This window comes from Bombina bombina, chromosome 1 (genome assembly GCF_027579735.1).
Source record: "Bombina bombina isolate aBomBom1 chromosome 1, aBomBom1.pri, whole genome shotgun sequence".
NCBI classification, from domain to species: Eukaryota; Metazoa; Chordata; class Amphibia; order Anura; family Bombinatoridae; genus Bombina; species Bombina bombina.
In genome coordinates this window covers 999205810-999222997 of record NC_069499.1, presented here as the reverse complement: position 1 = coordinate 999222997, position 17188 = coordinate 999205810, and the positions used below count along the sequence as shown (strand labels likewise).

The 17188-nt window shown below is 35.3% G+C and overlaps 1 protein-coding gene across 3 annotated transcripts in view; it reads right to left on the bottom strand.

The window, feature by feature from the left end:
• The window catches only part of TOX2 (TOX high mobility group box family member 2), a 216436-nt gene that overhangs the window by 15437 nt on the left and 183811 nt on the right, over positions 1-17188 (bottom strand). For 2 of the 3 annotated variants that reach the window (XM_053712587.1, XM_053712632.1), the window contains exons 4-5: positions 5189-5428; positions 836-1063 (exon numbers count right to left, since the gene is read on the bottom strand). In XM_053712587.1, coding sequence (XP_053568562.1) covers positions 836-1063; positions 5189-5428 — 468 coding nt within the window. The remainder of the gene's footprint in view (positions 1-835; positions 1064-5188; positions 5429-17188) is intronic. The other variant, XM_053712666.1, reaches the window with a different exon arrangement.

Sequence of the window (17188 nt, the reverse complement as noted above, 5' to 3'; positions counted from 1 at the left end):
ACACACATTTATGTACACAAACACACATACACCTATATGCACACACACATATATGTATACAGACACATATATGTACACACACAAGTACAAACACACATACACAAAAGCACACATACATACACACATATATGTACACAGACACACATACACAAAAGCACACATACATACACACACATATATGTATATACACATTCACACACATACACAAAAGTACACATACACACAGAAGTGTATTTACATACACATACACAAAAGCATGCATACATACACACACATACACAAAAGCACACATACACAAAAGCACCCATACATACATATTTGTATATACACAAAAGCACACATACATACACACACATATATGTCTATACACACACATACACAAAAGCACACATACACACACAGGAAACAAATTACTAGTATGTGGGTTCCAATCTGTTTCATATAAATTGCTTTTGTTATTAAGTGCTTATCAAGTAAAAATATTTCAGTGCGTAAAGCAATTAATCTTGGCCTGATGGCACAGCATATGGTTTATAGCTATAATCCATACTAATAATATCTAAGCATATTTAACTTTAGCAGTACAAATAAAATAAAAAACTTGTACAACACATTAGATTTTAACCCCCCAAAATAATCAGAAAAAAAAAATGTTCAGCTGTGAATTAATCCAAACAAGATAAACTATGCATGAAATAGGGAGAGTATTATATAAAATAATACAAGAAGTGTATACAAGAACAATTCCAGCAAGAGAGCTAGACAGGATACTAACCGGAAAAGCACTCTACCATCATACTATTATATACTATTTTGCATAATACAAGAAGTATACCTGTTTTTGCTCTTCACCCAGACTGTCCCACATGGATGCTACAATTTTGGACACATCTCCAAATGTGGCATTAGGATTCTGTCCTTTGATGGCAGCTTGCGTGTCACGAAAAAACAGGGCATATGCAGAAACTGGTTTCTGTGGCTCATTTGGGTCTTTCTTCTTCTTTTTCTTTTGAGTTTTGGGTTTTTTCCCGAGATCAGTTGAAGGTCTTTTCTCTCCAGTAACCTGCAAATAAATGGAAGCAGTTGCTAACGGTGGGCATAATATTTACATATATCAAGAAAGAAAAATAGCATTTAAGTGCTTCTAAAGTGTTCAGAATTAATTAGCATTCACATTAAATGGACATCAAACCCAAAATAGTTCTTTCATGATTTAGAGAGAGCATACATTTTTAAAAACTTTCCAATTTACTTCTATTATCAATTTTACTTTTTTCTCTTGGTATCTTTTGTTGAAGTAGCAGCAATAAAGAGAGATAGCTAGTTGAATGAACACTAACCAATCACAGGCCTCCATTTATGAAGCTACGGATGTAACTTCATGGCCCTTGCGGTGCATATTCTCTCATGTGAGTCTGCAATAGCAGGTTAAGAAACAGCAATAATATGACCACTGTTTCCTAACCATGTACTGATCTGCCTGGTTTGATTGGCAACCCCTGTTCTTGCGTGACTGATTGCATGCGAATAGGGGCATAGCTAAATTAGTGAATACTCCTTGCTACCCACAAGTGCATGTGGGCAGGATCCCATCATGGAAACCTTGTCCATCTGTATATTAATAAATGGGGGGGGGGGGCACAGTATAAAATGTTTTTTACGACTTATACAAGATTACTTATACCCACAAAACAGCAAATAAAACTTTTAGAATACTTGTTTTTCTCACAGGATTGGCATTGATTATAAGAACTTTTCTAAGGCATTATATTTTTAACAATTATGAAGTGGACTGATTTTTTCTCCCATAATAGATTGGTTTTAATATAATTGTTGCTTCATAAGCAAACACTTTTTTAATTGAATAAATATTTTTATATATTGTGTTATATTTTTTCTTACTAATAGTGGTATATTTTTAGGAATAAAGTAGAATTATAATTATTTATTTATTTACTTCCCCCACCATAGTTTGTAACAAAATAGGTATTTTTTATTTTATCACCAAAACCAAGCATGTCTTTCAAAAGGCCTACTCTTTTGTCAACACCACATCATGTAGTACAATAAAAGCAACAGACACAGAACCTCAGCATTCTATTCAGTTTAAGTTATTTTGAGAAATAGTGATCAACGTACTAAGCAGCGTAAGTTGCTTTTGAACCCATGCAGGGCAGGCTCATACATACAAGTCACTTCTTACACTCTCCAAAATCTCAAAGGTGGCGGATTGAAAACACCTTGAACACTCTTGCTTGGGTGATTGACAGGCCCTTCTCTCTCTCAAAGGGAGCAACTTTAAACACTCAAGCAAGTGTCTAATGATACATCCGGGTATCAGACATACAGGGTTCGCTGCCCGTTTGTTGTGTAGCCGTGCAGAATGGTTCTCAAGTTGAGAACCTTGACCGCATGGTCGTTAGTACATGGGGCCAATACTTAAATACTTCTATCATAATTTGGTCTTTATGTAGAGCTCATTCAAGACAGTAGAACACATAGAAGAGCCATCACCCAAAGGCCACAACTATATATGATACCGCAGAAAAAATATTAATTTTTATTATTTGTATTATTATTATTATTATTATCTGGGCTTAAGTAATTACCCCAAAGTACTAAAAAATAAAGAGGAAACAAGTGTATAGTGTTTCATGATTCCTTTTTAAATGTAGAATTCAACCAACCACTAAAAGCAAATATTTTATAAATATGAAAAAAAAAACAACAGAAAGTCATGCTAGTCCTAATATAACACAGATAATATGTATATAGTTTGTTAAATTGCATTGTCTCTTTAGGTTTTATTGAAACAGCATAGCTAAAAACTAATACAACACATATTACTTGTGTATAAAGTGTTTTATGTTTAGTTTTATCATAAAAGTAAATGTAACATGTTATCTTTTGTACCTTGAATATATCAAAGTATATCATCAGCAGAAGTCTATTTTGTGTATTTAGTTTTATATATTACTCTCCAAATTACCTGATGGATGGTGCACTGCACACTCTATATATACAACCTTTGGTCCTTTGTCAGAAATGATCAATTAGTCATATCTTGTAGTAGCAATGTTAGTCAGAAAACTAGTAGAGAATACTATTTTTGGCTCTTCATCTGTCACTGAGTCTAACCTAGTTGGTTAATAACTTTCTTCAATAATATTGTTTTTTTCTACATTTTATTGATATACTCTTACTTTGTCTGTCCTCTATTTCACTCACACTCCTTACACCTATACACACTATTCTCAGATTCACTCTTCTCTCAGTATCCGTTCTCTCTCTCACTCTTCTCTCAGTATCCGTTCTCTCTCCCCCCTCCCCCACTCTCTCGATATCACTCTACTACTTGCCCTATCTCTCCACTACCATGTGGTTTCACCATCACTCACTCTATCTTTACCTCTTCCATGCCCACTGTCTGTCTCTCACATTCCCACAGTCTTCCTCTCTCAATCATGCTCTTACTCAGCCGCTCTACCACCCAAACTAATATATATATATATATATATATATATATATATATAAACATCAATATGGAATGGAGGGCACTCACAGGTCTTGATTGAAGTTCAACTTTTTTATTATCAATAAAGATTCACATAGGTCATAACACAACATTTGGGAATGGCGGCTTGAACACGCCAAAGCGAAAAATAAGATTGTCTTGAGAAAGGCTCGTTTGTGGAGCTGAAACATAAACCTATGTGAATCTTTATTGATAATAAAAAAGTTGAAATTCAATTAAGACCTTTGAGTGCCCTCCATTTCATATTTATGTTTATAAAAATTGCTTGAGGAGACACCCTGAAGGGATGGAGTGCATGAATTGAATGATATATATATATATACTTCACACCATTTGTGTTTTTGTTTTGGAGCTTTATGATGCATGTCCTACTCTCCTGAATTTCAGCTATCTAAATGAAATTAATTTTATGAACATGAACTTATATAAGGTATAATAATATGTCAAGTTTTTGATAAAGCAGGATATTGCCTTTGCTGGTTATAACTTCTTTCCAAAATGGCTGCATAAATGTCAGTAATAAACACTATGATAATCAGATTAAATTCCTTGTTAATGCCCTAAACTCACATGTATTTATCAATTAACCTAACTGCAAACCATTTTCATGACTCAAAAAAGGTGCTTTTTTCACAGTGAATCTGCAGCTCTTCAATTGGATTGGAATGACTTGAAAATGAAAATAAAACAGCACACAAGTATGTGTACAATGTTTTTGCACCAATCTTCTGATATAAATAAAAACTACAAAAACAAATTAAGAGTAGATATCAACTATTCCCTCTATTATGCAAGTATCATAACCATATATATTTTATATATTATTTTGTGGAACAAATATGTCCATGCAAATAATATTCTCTTAATTTCTTATCTTCATCATACTACTGAAAGCAATGCACAACGTAGAGCTGTCACTATAAGAAGGATGAAATTAACTTACTGTATGCAAATGATGGATGGTAGAGGTGTGAGCTCCATTTGCTGGAAAATTAATTAAAGATTTCTAATCTTTAGAACACACATTTTTCATAAAATGCTCCTGTGCTGTATATAGCATACTCATTACAAATACAAATAAATTATAGAAATGTTAGGAGTTTCATGCTTTTTTTAATTATGATTTCCAGAGTAGTGGGAAAGATATTACTAGTTTATGAGAATCATCAAAAATTGTGGTATGTTTATTTGGCATTAATATATTTGATTATTATTCCAGTTATATGATGGTTTGGATTGGAAAGTTTGTCTCCACATCACTGGTAATTTTACTCATTGTTTAAATTTCTGGTATCACTATTACATTTGATGTAAAACTACAATATCTTATAAAACAGGTTCACTCCCTTACTCTAGTGATTTCAGACCTATAAATCATGTATATTGCCTCTCTGTCCACCCGTCTATCTATATTGTCTGTCTGTCTGCCCGTCTATCTATCTATCTATCTATCTATCTAAGGATTATATATTCTACATTACCTACACTTACCATATATTTAAAAACATGGCATGTATACCACCCCAACTGTAGGCTAAAGCTTTTGAAATGTTTAAAGCATGCTCAACTAGGGGATCTTGTCCCTTTAAAGTGTCAAGTTAAAATGTTTACTTTATGATTGAGGAATGTTCATGGAATTTCTATAAGCCCTACCTTATAGTGGGATTCAGACTCCTCCTCTTGGGTGGAGCTTGAAGGTGAGGGAGTAGCTGATTTGCTGCCAGGTGGGGAGGGTGATCCATGGGTCACTGCACTTCTCATGCCCATCTGTGAGATCAGCTGTGATTGACTAAGGGCGCTCATGTGACTGGGTAACATCCCGGATCGGTTAATCAAAGAGACTTGATGGTTGGGATCATATGAAGATCCTTCAGAGTGCACCAGCTCTTGAATCTAGAAGAAATGAAACACCTGATGTGACTGAAATACATTACTGAACACATCACCTGCAAAAATGCTACTATAGTCACAGAAACTACCATACATTTTCATATAATCTATTCTTCTCTGTAACTCCCCTCATTGCCCATATAGCCTCCCTCTCTCTCTCTCTCTCTCTCTCTCTCACTCTCTCTCTCTCTCTCTCTCTCTATATATATATATATATATATATATATATATATACTAGGCATTCTTTTTTTAACAGTCATTTACTTAACTGAACTCACTTTAACAGCTCAGATGCAGTACTCATTACATTATAGAACCAAGCCTTTAATTATCAATTAACTGCTCATTAGCAACTTGATTTAACAACAAAGTGTGGTGATTGAGGGAAAACACAAACAATCTGGCAATCTCATTAATGCTGTTATCAACAGCTAAAGCCTTATTAACAATGACTACATGTAGTTATTGCTCAGAGCTGGTATTTATAAGGTGCACTAGAACTGTTGTTAAGGGCAGACTGGCAAAAAAGGACTAATTTACATAATTTAAGTCAAAATAATTTTGAGCTAAAATCGTCACCATTCTTCTGTTTAAATGAACATGTATATGTCTTCATATGCTTACATTTCTGCTCAAACATGTATTCAGTCTCATAAACACCTAATCAATACCCATTAAAACTTTATTGCAACGACATCCATATGAGAACAAAATGAACTGAAAAGTATGCTATAAAACTGACATTTTTTAAGGCTCATCCTGATTTTAAAATGTAGTGAACAAAATGTCTGCGTGTCAACAATGTGGATAAATATACATTTAATAGACATGATATGCAGAGAAAACATGATCATTATTTTGGCTTCAATCTAAGAAGCTGTAAGATGACAAGAATTGCATTAGAGATATATTTCTAATGTAAAGGTATCTGCCCTTTAAAAGTAAAACATCTGGGTAGCTGGGAGGGATGGATGATTATTTATTAAAAAGTGTGACAAGAAAATGTGAATATTCTTTTCTCATGTTAGATCAGTTTCAAAATGAACACCCATATTTTAAATTAAATTCTGTTGTATTTTGATCCCTTATTCTCTGCAAAGTATATCCAACATTTTGTATTTACTTTTTTCAGACATCACTAAACTTCTATAGGGCTTTGTCCCTGGAAATAATTAATCAAAAATGTATATATATAAATAAATATAAATATATATATATATATATATATATAGAGAGAGAGAGAGAGAGAGAGAGAGAGATAGAGAGAGAGAGAGAGAGAGAGAGAGAGAGATCCAGACTATATCCCAGAGCTGGCTGGAATCCCCAGAATATACAGCAGGCCTACACAGGTAAGTGGCAAAAAAAACAGCCTTTTATTAGACAAAAATATGAATTGGCCTGTTGCCAAACGTTTCAGCTCACGCAGGAGCTTTCCTCAGTGGAGGCCCAAGTAGACATGTCAACTCTGGGATATAGTTTGGATCTCTGTATCAGTGTTTAGCAGTGCTCCAGGGAGTTGTATATGTTGGAGTGTGCATTTATACTGGACTTGTTTATTTATATATATATATATGTAATATCTTTAATTATATCCCCCTTTGGTCTAGAGATGTCTGCAATGTATTATTTGGTACATTTGCATTCATTAAGATGATAATACCCGAATCCGTAATTTTACAATTTATGTCATATGATAACATGTTGATGTAAAGGAGTTTCTCTTGTTTTATATTCCTATAAGCCTTGCAAATGTAGCAAGGTAAGAAATACTTAAACATATAAATAAAACAAGTTGTTTTACAGAATCAAATCTATTCCTTTCATATCAGTAAGTGCTCAAATATGTTTCGAATTTTTGGACTTATTATTAAAAATGATTTGTGGGTATTGAGCTAAAGAAGGCCCAAGTCTCTTCACATCCTTTAATATGGGCCAATGTTTGTTTAATAATCTTCTCTATTATATATTTGTTACTGCTATAGTATTATTTTTGCTTTGTTTTACTTTTATATTGTAAATGAGTTTTCCTATTTGGGTATGATGATCTAACGCTTTCCGCTCTGGTGAGATTATCTAAGAAATCTCATCAGTACTGTGAGGTTTGTCATAGAATTTTAGAAAGGCAAATTTTACCTTGAGAGCTATTTATCTTGCTGTGCAGGTCCTTCATGTGAACAAGAGACACATTCATTACAATATAATGCTCAGAAAAAGTCAGCAAAAATTTTGCTTGTTTATTTTTTTTCTCCATCCTGGGAGTTTTTGATCATTGAGTCAGGCCCCTAGTTTATGTTATTTCCGAATCACAGTCTCTCCGCAATTATATAATCAACAACGTTACTACAATTTTTCATAATCTTAAGAGCTTGCTTTTTTTCAGAATATTGCTCTATTACCTTTATAGGTGACCACTGGTGGGGTAGTAATACCTAGGTATAGTTCTGTTTATATAGTAATTTACAAAAAGCAAACACATAACTTTAAAGGTACACAATACTTGAAAGTGATGAAGCATAACTGTAACTGGCAAGAAAATAACACCTGAACATCTCTATGTAAAAAGGGAAGATAATTTACCTCAAAATTTCTTCAGCTCACCAGAGCAAGTGCTTTGTGAACAGGTATACTTCAGCTGCTGTCCAGCTGCATGTTGAAACAAACAAAAAAAATGTAGACAATCGGCATCAGCAGTGCTGAGGTCATGCTTTGCTTTCTGTGATCTCATGAGATTTCAATGAAATCTTGTGAGATTTCCTAGTAAATGTCCTTAAACTGAAAAGGAAAATAACATGACTGCCTGCACATGCCAGATGCACGCTCCCTTGCAAATCTTGGTACTAGCATCCTGATTGGCTGCTTCCTTTTTCACATAGAGAATGAGATGTGTTCAGGTGATATTTTCTAGTCAGATTTTTACAGCTATGCTGCATCACTTTCAAGTGCTTCAACATTTGGGTATTATGTCCTTTTAATAAAATGGTTTAGGAAAAGTGATTGACCTAGGGCTTTTGTGTGGGAGGAGACTCTTTTGTATGCTTTATGTGTTACCGCCTGTATATCTGCTATAGGCATACATAGCTTACCACTTTGGAAGAAGAGCAGCTATTTAAACCCAAAATTTACATCTTATAAACTGTCCTCTGTCATAGCAATGCTCATTCTAGGAACTTGAGCTGTCTCTCTATGTAGAGTAATGGTTCTCACACACAGGTGCCCAGCTGCTATTGTTAAACCAGCAAGCATTTAATTGAAACAAACGACCATAATAATGGTACATTATCTCTGCAGGCTCGAAGCCATAACAGTTTTAATTATTGAGTTAAGAGTCAAACTAATTTATCCATTAAAATAACAGAAGCGTCTTTGGTTGTTCTGATCAGCTTATTAGGAATATCAGGGGAGTGAAGGGTGGGGGCGATATGGGCTATCAGAGACACAAGAATGTCTTCTATTTCAGATAGAATGTCTATTTTTTTTCTTTCATGAAGGATTATTTGCTTGTATAATGAAACATTACAGACAGTAAATTTAGAAAATTAAATGAACTAAAACAAAGCTAATAAATGACACACAACGACACATAAATATCACCTCTAGGAATAAGTATTTCTATAGTTATGGTCTTTGAAGTGGTTTAAGTATGTATCTTTCTCTTCTACAATGAAGGGACTTCTTTCATGGTGTAGGATTTATATTACAAGTTTAATTTTTTGATGTTTATGTTAGTTTCAAATTATATAAGATCAAAAATAAACCAACAAGGACATCCCTATGTCCTCAGGCTGGGGGACCCTCCAGATCAACCTTTTAACTCAGTAATCAGGTAAGACTACTATACCATACGCGACTCGACACTACAAGACGCAAACATGACTATTCCTAACATAAACATAATATCCCAAAATGCAAAAGGACTCAACTCCCCCACCAAGCGTTCAATCGCACGTAGAAACTTTGCCAAATACACAGTCTCCATTATTTTTATTCAAGAGACCCATTTTCCATTGAGATCAGAACTGAAATTCACCTCTAGGGATTTTCCCTTAGGTTTTCATAACTCACATATTTCCAAAAAACACGGGGTGAGCATACTATTTCATAAACACCTAAATTTCCAATTAACAAATAAGGCTTCCGACACAGAAGGAAGAATACTGATAATAACAGGTCTCCTTTTCAATAGACCAATTACATTGGTTAATGTATATGCACCCCATAGTAACAGACACAGGTTCTTTCAACTCTTACTCTCTCTAGTTGTAGAACATTATAAGGAGACACTGATTTTGGGAGGAGAACTTAAAGTGAAGGTCAAGTCTGGGGTTGTGCTTAGCAGTTTTCAGTATGTTAGCTAAAATGAGTATGATGTTCATTCATCAAATTATAGATAGATACAAGCAAAAGTTTTATATTTTACGTTTTGATTCGGCTCCGTTTCAGCTGTAAAATCCGCCCGTCATAGTGCCTTTATTGATTGACATATTTTGGCTCCAATCTATTGTTTTCCCCCATGGCGTCCAGCCCCTTTTCGCTTTCGTCATTGTTAGCTTATGCGCATGCGTGTAAGTAAACAGCGCGTCATCATCAGCATGCTCGTTCATGTAACGCGCATTTGTTGTCCGCTCGCAAAATTATTGTTACATTGAATCGGCAGCATCGCTCTCTGGCATCCTAGCAAATTAGCTGTGATCAATACGAACAGGTAAAAATGAACACGCTGCGCATCTAACCAACAAATTGGGCTACATTACAATCGCTGTCTACATGTTAATGTAACTATTTGTGAATAATCCATATATTAATGTAATGGGCTAACAGAGTTATTATTAATTATCTTGATTCATTCATTGTTAATTCCGGCCGTTAACAACGCATGCGCAATTGAGCTGACGATACGCATGCGCATTTCAAACTAAACACGGGTGCACGAGCGTAGTCCGCTTGTAATAAACACAGAGACGTCATAGCAGCAGAATAAGGAAGTGTAGTATGGGCGGAGCGAATCGCAATAACGGAGGTAGATAAGAAATACATTTTATTTGCAAAGGAATTGTTGTTTAGACATATAAAGTTAGCAACTGTAATGTTTTTAACCTAAGCTTCAACATTATGTCTTGAGAATACCAAAAATTGAGCTTCACTTTAATGTCACAATAGACCCAACCCTGGACACATCTTCAAGTTCTACACAGATGCGTTTTAGAGCACCCAACACAGTTTTCTCATGTATCGACCATTTGGGTTTGGTAGATGCTTGGAGGATCCAACATCCCTCGCAACGCAACTTAATATTTTATTCCCACCCCAGGTCTATTTACACCCGAATTGACTACCTTTTCATATATCAAAACCACTTATCATTGCTAAAAGACTCTGACATACACTCAACAGCCTGGTCTGATCACTCGGCTATTGGCATCCACTTGGAGTGGCCAGAAAGGCCAATTACCCCCTATGTATGGAGAATGGACAATTCTTTACTCCATTACCCATCCACACATGATGCAATCCATAAATCCTTAACAGAGTAATTCCAAATTAATAATATAGCAGAAACATACCATAGCAGCATTTGGAAAGCCCACAAGGCCGTAATTTGAGGGGAATGCATTAAACACAAGGTCTTTATGAAAAAAAAACTACAATTCCTCTATTACAGCTTTAACAACCCAACTAAAACAATTGGAAATACAACGCAAAAATTCTCCCAAAGATTGCACCTTATTAGCATTAGCACATATAACCAAGCTCAGACAAGACGTAAACTCAATACTGACAAAAGAAGCGCAAAGGAAGGCTCTAAACCTTAAGAAAACATTTTTTCTCTGAAAGCAATAGAGCAGGACCATGGCTGGCGAGACTACTAAAATCCCAAAATCTTAAATCCCAAATCCATAAATTGATCACACCAGAAAACCAGACATTACATGATAGCCTAGAAATAGCAAATCATTTTAGCACATACTATGCAGAACTATATAACCTTAACTCAAACGATAATCCAGAACACATCACCCAAATGCAAAATTACATTGTGGAGGCTGACCATCCAAGCCTCAAAAAAGGAAGCGCTTGAAACACCCATATCAGTACAGGAGATTCTTTCCGCAATTTCAGACCTACCCTCTGGGAAAAGTCCTGGGCCTGACGGCTTTACCATCACATACTATAAAAAATACAAGAACATTCTGGCACCTCACCTCAAAAAATTATTTGATACCTTAGATGAAGGGCACTCAGTTATACTAAAACCAAACAAAGCACCCACAGATCCAAAAAATTATAGACCTATATCACTGTTAAATACAGACATAAAATCTTGGGAAAGATTCTAGCAAAAAGATTGAATAGGGTCTTACAGGAAATATTCCACACTGACCAAGTAGGATTTGTCCTACTTGGCGAGAGACAACACCATAACAGCATTTACTCTGATGACATACACAAAACACAATAAAATAACGGCTATCTTTATGGTGACCGGTGCCGAGAAGGCATTCAATATTTTAGACTGGCATCGATAGGATTAGGCCCCAACATGTTCAAACGGATCTTTACCCTTTACTCACAACCCACAGCAAAAGTTAAAGCTAACGGTCTCGCTCACACACATTCAATATTAATAACAGCACATTGACAAGGCTGCCCGCTATCCCCATTACTATTCATCCTCACAATGGAAGTCCTTGCAGCACATGTGCGAATAAACCAAAATATAAAAGGCATAGAAATCGGTCCACACAGCTTTAAAATCACCTTATATGCCGATGATGTTCACTATTAGCGACCCACCCCAGTCCATAAACTAAATAATGACAGAATTGAACACATTTGGCCAATATTCCAAATTTCTAGTGAACCCTAACAAATCAGAAATTCTCAATATATCCCTACCATCCAGTACATTCTGCTCGCTCTCTTCTATATGCCTATTAAATCTCCAGGCAAAAACCTTAAAATACTTAGGAATCCACCTTTCCCCAGACTCGAAAACCTTATTTAACAGTAACTACAACACTCTCCTACAAACGGTACAACAGGATCTAAATAGGTGGGCAAACAAACCCATCTCCTGGTGGGGTCGCACCCAATGCATCAAAATGACTACCCTACCCAGAATACTTTATATCCTCCAGGCTCTCCCAATACTTCTGCCTAAATGGTACCCTATCCAATTACAAAAACACATCAACGCGTTAATTTTGGGCCAAAGTAAACTCAGAATAAATAGAGACACCATGTACAGGTTGACAACTAACAGAGACCTTGGCCTTCCTAACATAACCACATACTTAGAAGCCATTACATTGCAGAGAGTGTTAGATTGGCACAGCGCAACAGACAAAAAAGCTTGGATAGCTATCGACTCCCATATTAAAAAAGTTCCCTTGGTTGGATCGCTGTGTTGGGTACCAAAAGCCCTCAGACCCCCACAATGTCAAACGTTAGAAATCCACAACCACATATTCGAGTCATGGGACACAATAGTGACACAGAAACTATACATATCGGGTGAAAGATCCCCAATTTTCCCCATCCCTATCAGTGCTGAACTCACTGGTGGCCTAGATAAGAATTACCAAAGACTGACAGAATGGAGCTACACAACCCGATTATGTAATTTTATAAAAGAAGGCAAACTGCTAGATAGAGATAAAATCAGAGACATTGCAAATAGCAACTACTCCACCTGGCTTAAACACCTACAACTCTCACACTTCATCCATACATCTCCCCATAAAGCAGATTTCCTCAGAAACTTAACCCCATTTGAAAAAACCTGCTCCACAAATATACCAGTACTGCACTCCCTCTCAAAGATACGAATACTCCTACAATCACAACACAAAACTGAACCACCAACATACACTACTAAGTGGCATGATGATCTTGGAATAAATTTAAACACAAAGGAATTGGAGACAATATTTTGACACACTAAAAGATCCTCTTCCTCCCCTAAATTAATGGAACTTAACTAGAAAGTACTGATGAGGTAGTACCTCACCCCCGTCTGCTTGCATTCCATTTACACAGAGGCCAGCGAAAAATGCTGGAGGGGATGTGACGCTAGGGGTAGCTATAGGCACATGTGGTGGGGCTGTAGAAAACTAAAATAACTCTGGCAACAAGTAGAAAACCACTTCCAAAAGATACTAAACAACGACTTTAAACTGACACCCAACATAGCACTACTAAATGATTTACCAAAATACCCATGTAAACTGAGGCTACAATTACTCCAGATGGGACTAAATGGTGCAAAATCATTAATAGCACTTAAATGAAAAACTCAAGACTCCCAGACAAAACAAATGTGGATGGAAAAAATAACAGACTTAATGATTTTAGAGGAATTTGGGTACCTTAAAAAACAGAAACTTAACTTCTTTCATAATATGAAATTCATATGGGAAGATTCCCTTCACTCCCCTTCCTCAATCAAAGACAAAAGACGAGACAGACGTGAAACAGACAATACCTGAAAAACTGAGGATGGTCCCCCATGCCCTGGCATATCTCCTGACTCTACCCCCCTTCTTGCTGTGTTACCTCATTTAAGGTTTTACCCTATACAACCCTTTCCAATAAGACATAGCTATTATTGGACATGGACCCTATATTCAACATTGCATCGAGGGGAACCCCTATACCTAAATAGTGGGCCATTACAAGGAGTATTCCTACTGACACCCTAAGGAGGAAGACGGAGACTCTCAACAAATACGAGTAATGTAACTCAATGTTGTTTATAGAGCAAGTAAAACCAGTTCTCTTTATTGTTTTAAGTTTTCTATTTGTTAACCCAAGTTACCCCGGTTATACACCATCAATATTACATGTAACATACAAATATCTGTTCTTATACCAAATCGAATGACACTGTATTGCAACATATTTACATTGTATGTAGTTCTACTTATTCACTCAATAAAAGATGGTATTTATATCTAAAAATAAAACTAATAAAAAAAACAAAAAACAAGTATAATTCTGATTTTACTTTCAACAACTCCTTTTTTTCCATTGCTGGATTAGTTAACAGTAAAGACATTTAGTATAGCAAATGTATTTATTTTTAAAATCTCAGTGTTTTTAAAGTTTTAAATATGTTCAGGTATGTGCTAGTATAAAGTTCCAAATACAAGTAGGAAACCATTTATCCAAGCTGGTTTGGACTGGAAAAGCTTTGGATTTTGAAATAGTTTGGATTTCAGAATATTTTATTTTAATATTTGCATCTGTAAAATGGGACAGCTTGAAGACGGGATGGAACCAAGTGTAAACAACTATATCTTATATCATTTAGGCAATATTTATATGTCCTTATTCAGCTTATATATGCAACCTATAGGTAGTTTTACATCATATTTAATAGTTTTGTATACATAGTACCATCAGAAAGATAGTACAGTGCTGTAATCAGAAAGGTAATATTTGTTGTTTTAATTATTTGCATTTTAAAACCGAGCCAAAGGCACAGACGGAGAACATTGTGTCTTACAGGTGGGGGAAAAAAGTAACTTTTTTATAATTTTATTTTTTAAAAGAAAATAGATATTACCACTCACTACCCCCTCTGTTCTCCTGAGAACAATTAACAGCAAAATACAAATTTTTTTGGTGAATAGATCTGCCACAGTATCTTTATTAAAATTGTCAACCTTTACAATTATAATTAAAGACGACACACAAAGGTGCAGCAACAATTTTAGAAAACCCAATTGAAAATCCCAGTATTTTACGCCCCCCCAATGTAGTGATGGCCTATAATTCATACCTACATAATAAAATTTCCTTATTAAGGGGTCAATCATAGTCTTGTGCTTTACCCTGGGATCACAATCCCAAAATGCTTCTGCCATTAATACTTAAAGCTTGAAATGTTTATCTCCAGAAAACAACATGACATAGATATCTGCATGATTAATCTCTTAAGTACATAACTGAAAAAAAACAAATGTACATGATTAGCAACAAATACAAATGCCCAGTATACCCATCATGCCCATATACTTCTGGCACTCATATTGTTAAAGATCACTTTATCCAACAGCTGAACACACACACCTACTCTATTAACCCAATAAACATATTTGTTATTTCAGTGATCGGCATCCATTATCCATCTGCATGGGAAAATGGAGATCACATGTTGTGTGAGTTAACAATCTTGGCTGTGTTTGACTCAGAAAGATTGTGTTTACTTTGTTAAAAAACAAACAAAAAACTTAATATGAAAAACAACAACACCTTTACAATTTACTTAAATTATCAATTTTTGCAAGATCTTTTCATGTGAACACTTTCTGATGCATCTGCTCCTACTATGCATGGGCAAGCTGTAACAGTATATACATATATGAGTTCATGATAGGCTGATAACTGCCACATAATACAGGGGACAGGGAAATTAAATGATTCTTTAAAATTTGTCTAAAAAATTTCTACTGCTAATTTGAAATTTAACCCCTTAATGACCGGACCATTTTTCAATTTTCTTACCCTTAATGACAATGGCTATTTTTACATTTCTGCGGTGTTTGTGTTTAGCTGTAATTTTCCTCTTACTCATTTACTGTACCCACACATATTATATACCGTTTTTCTCGCCATTAAATGGACTTTCTAAAGATACCATTATTTTCATCATATCTTATAATTTACTATAAAAATATATAAAATATGAGGAAAAAATGGAAAAAAACCACTTTTTTTAACTTTTAGCCCCAAAATCTTTTACACATCTGCAACCACCAAAAAACACCCATGCTAAATAGTTTCTAAATTTTGTCCTGAGTTTAGAAATACCCAATGTTTACATGTTCTTTACTTTTTTTGCAAGTTATAGGGCCATAAATACAAGTAACACTTTGCTATTTCCAAACTACTTTTTTTCAAAATTACTGCTAGTTACATTGGGACACTGATATCTTTCAGGAATCTCTGAATATCCCTTGACATGTATATATTTTTTTTTAGAAGACATCCCAAAGTATTGATCTAGGCCCATTTTGGTATATTTCATGCCACCATTTCACCGCCAAATGCGATCAAATACAAAAAATCGTTCACTTTTTCACAAATTTTTTCACAAACTTTCGGTTTCTCACTGAAATTGTTTACAAACAGCTTGTGCAATTATGGCAAAAATGGTTGTAAATGCTTCTCTGGCATCCCCTTTGTTCAGAAATAGCAGACATATATGGCTTTGGCGTTGCTTTTTGGTAATTAGAAGGCCGCTAAATGCCACTGCACACATACTTGAATTATGCCCAGCAGTGAAGGGGTTAATTAGGGAGCATGTAGGGAGCTTTTTGGGGTAATTTTAGCTTTAGTGTAGTGTAGTAAACAACCCAAAGTATTGATCAAGGCACATTTTGGTATATTTCATGCCACCATTTCACCGCCAAATACGATCAAATAAAATTTTTTTTTACATTTTTCTACATTTTTGGTTTCTTACTGAAATTATTTACAAACAGCTTGTGCAATTATGGCACAAATGGTTGTAAATGCTTCTCTGGGATCCCCTTTGTTCAGAAATAGCAGACATATATGGCTTTGGCGTTGCTTTTTGGTAATTAGAAGGCCACTAAATTCTGCTGCGCATCACACTTGTATTATGGCTAGCAGTAAAGGGGTTAATTAGGTAGCTTGTGGGGAGCTTGCAGGGTTAATTTTAGCTTTAGTGTAGAGATCAGCCTCCCACCTGAAACATCAGACCCCCTGATCCCTCCCAAACAGCTATATTCCCTCCCC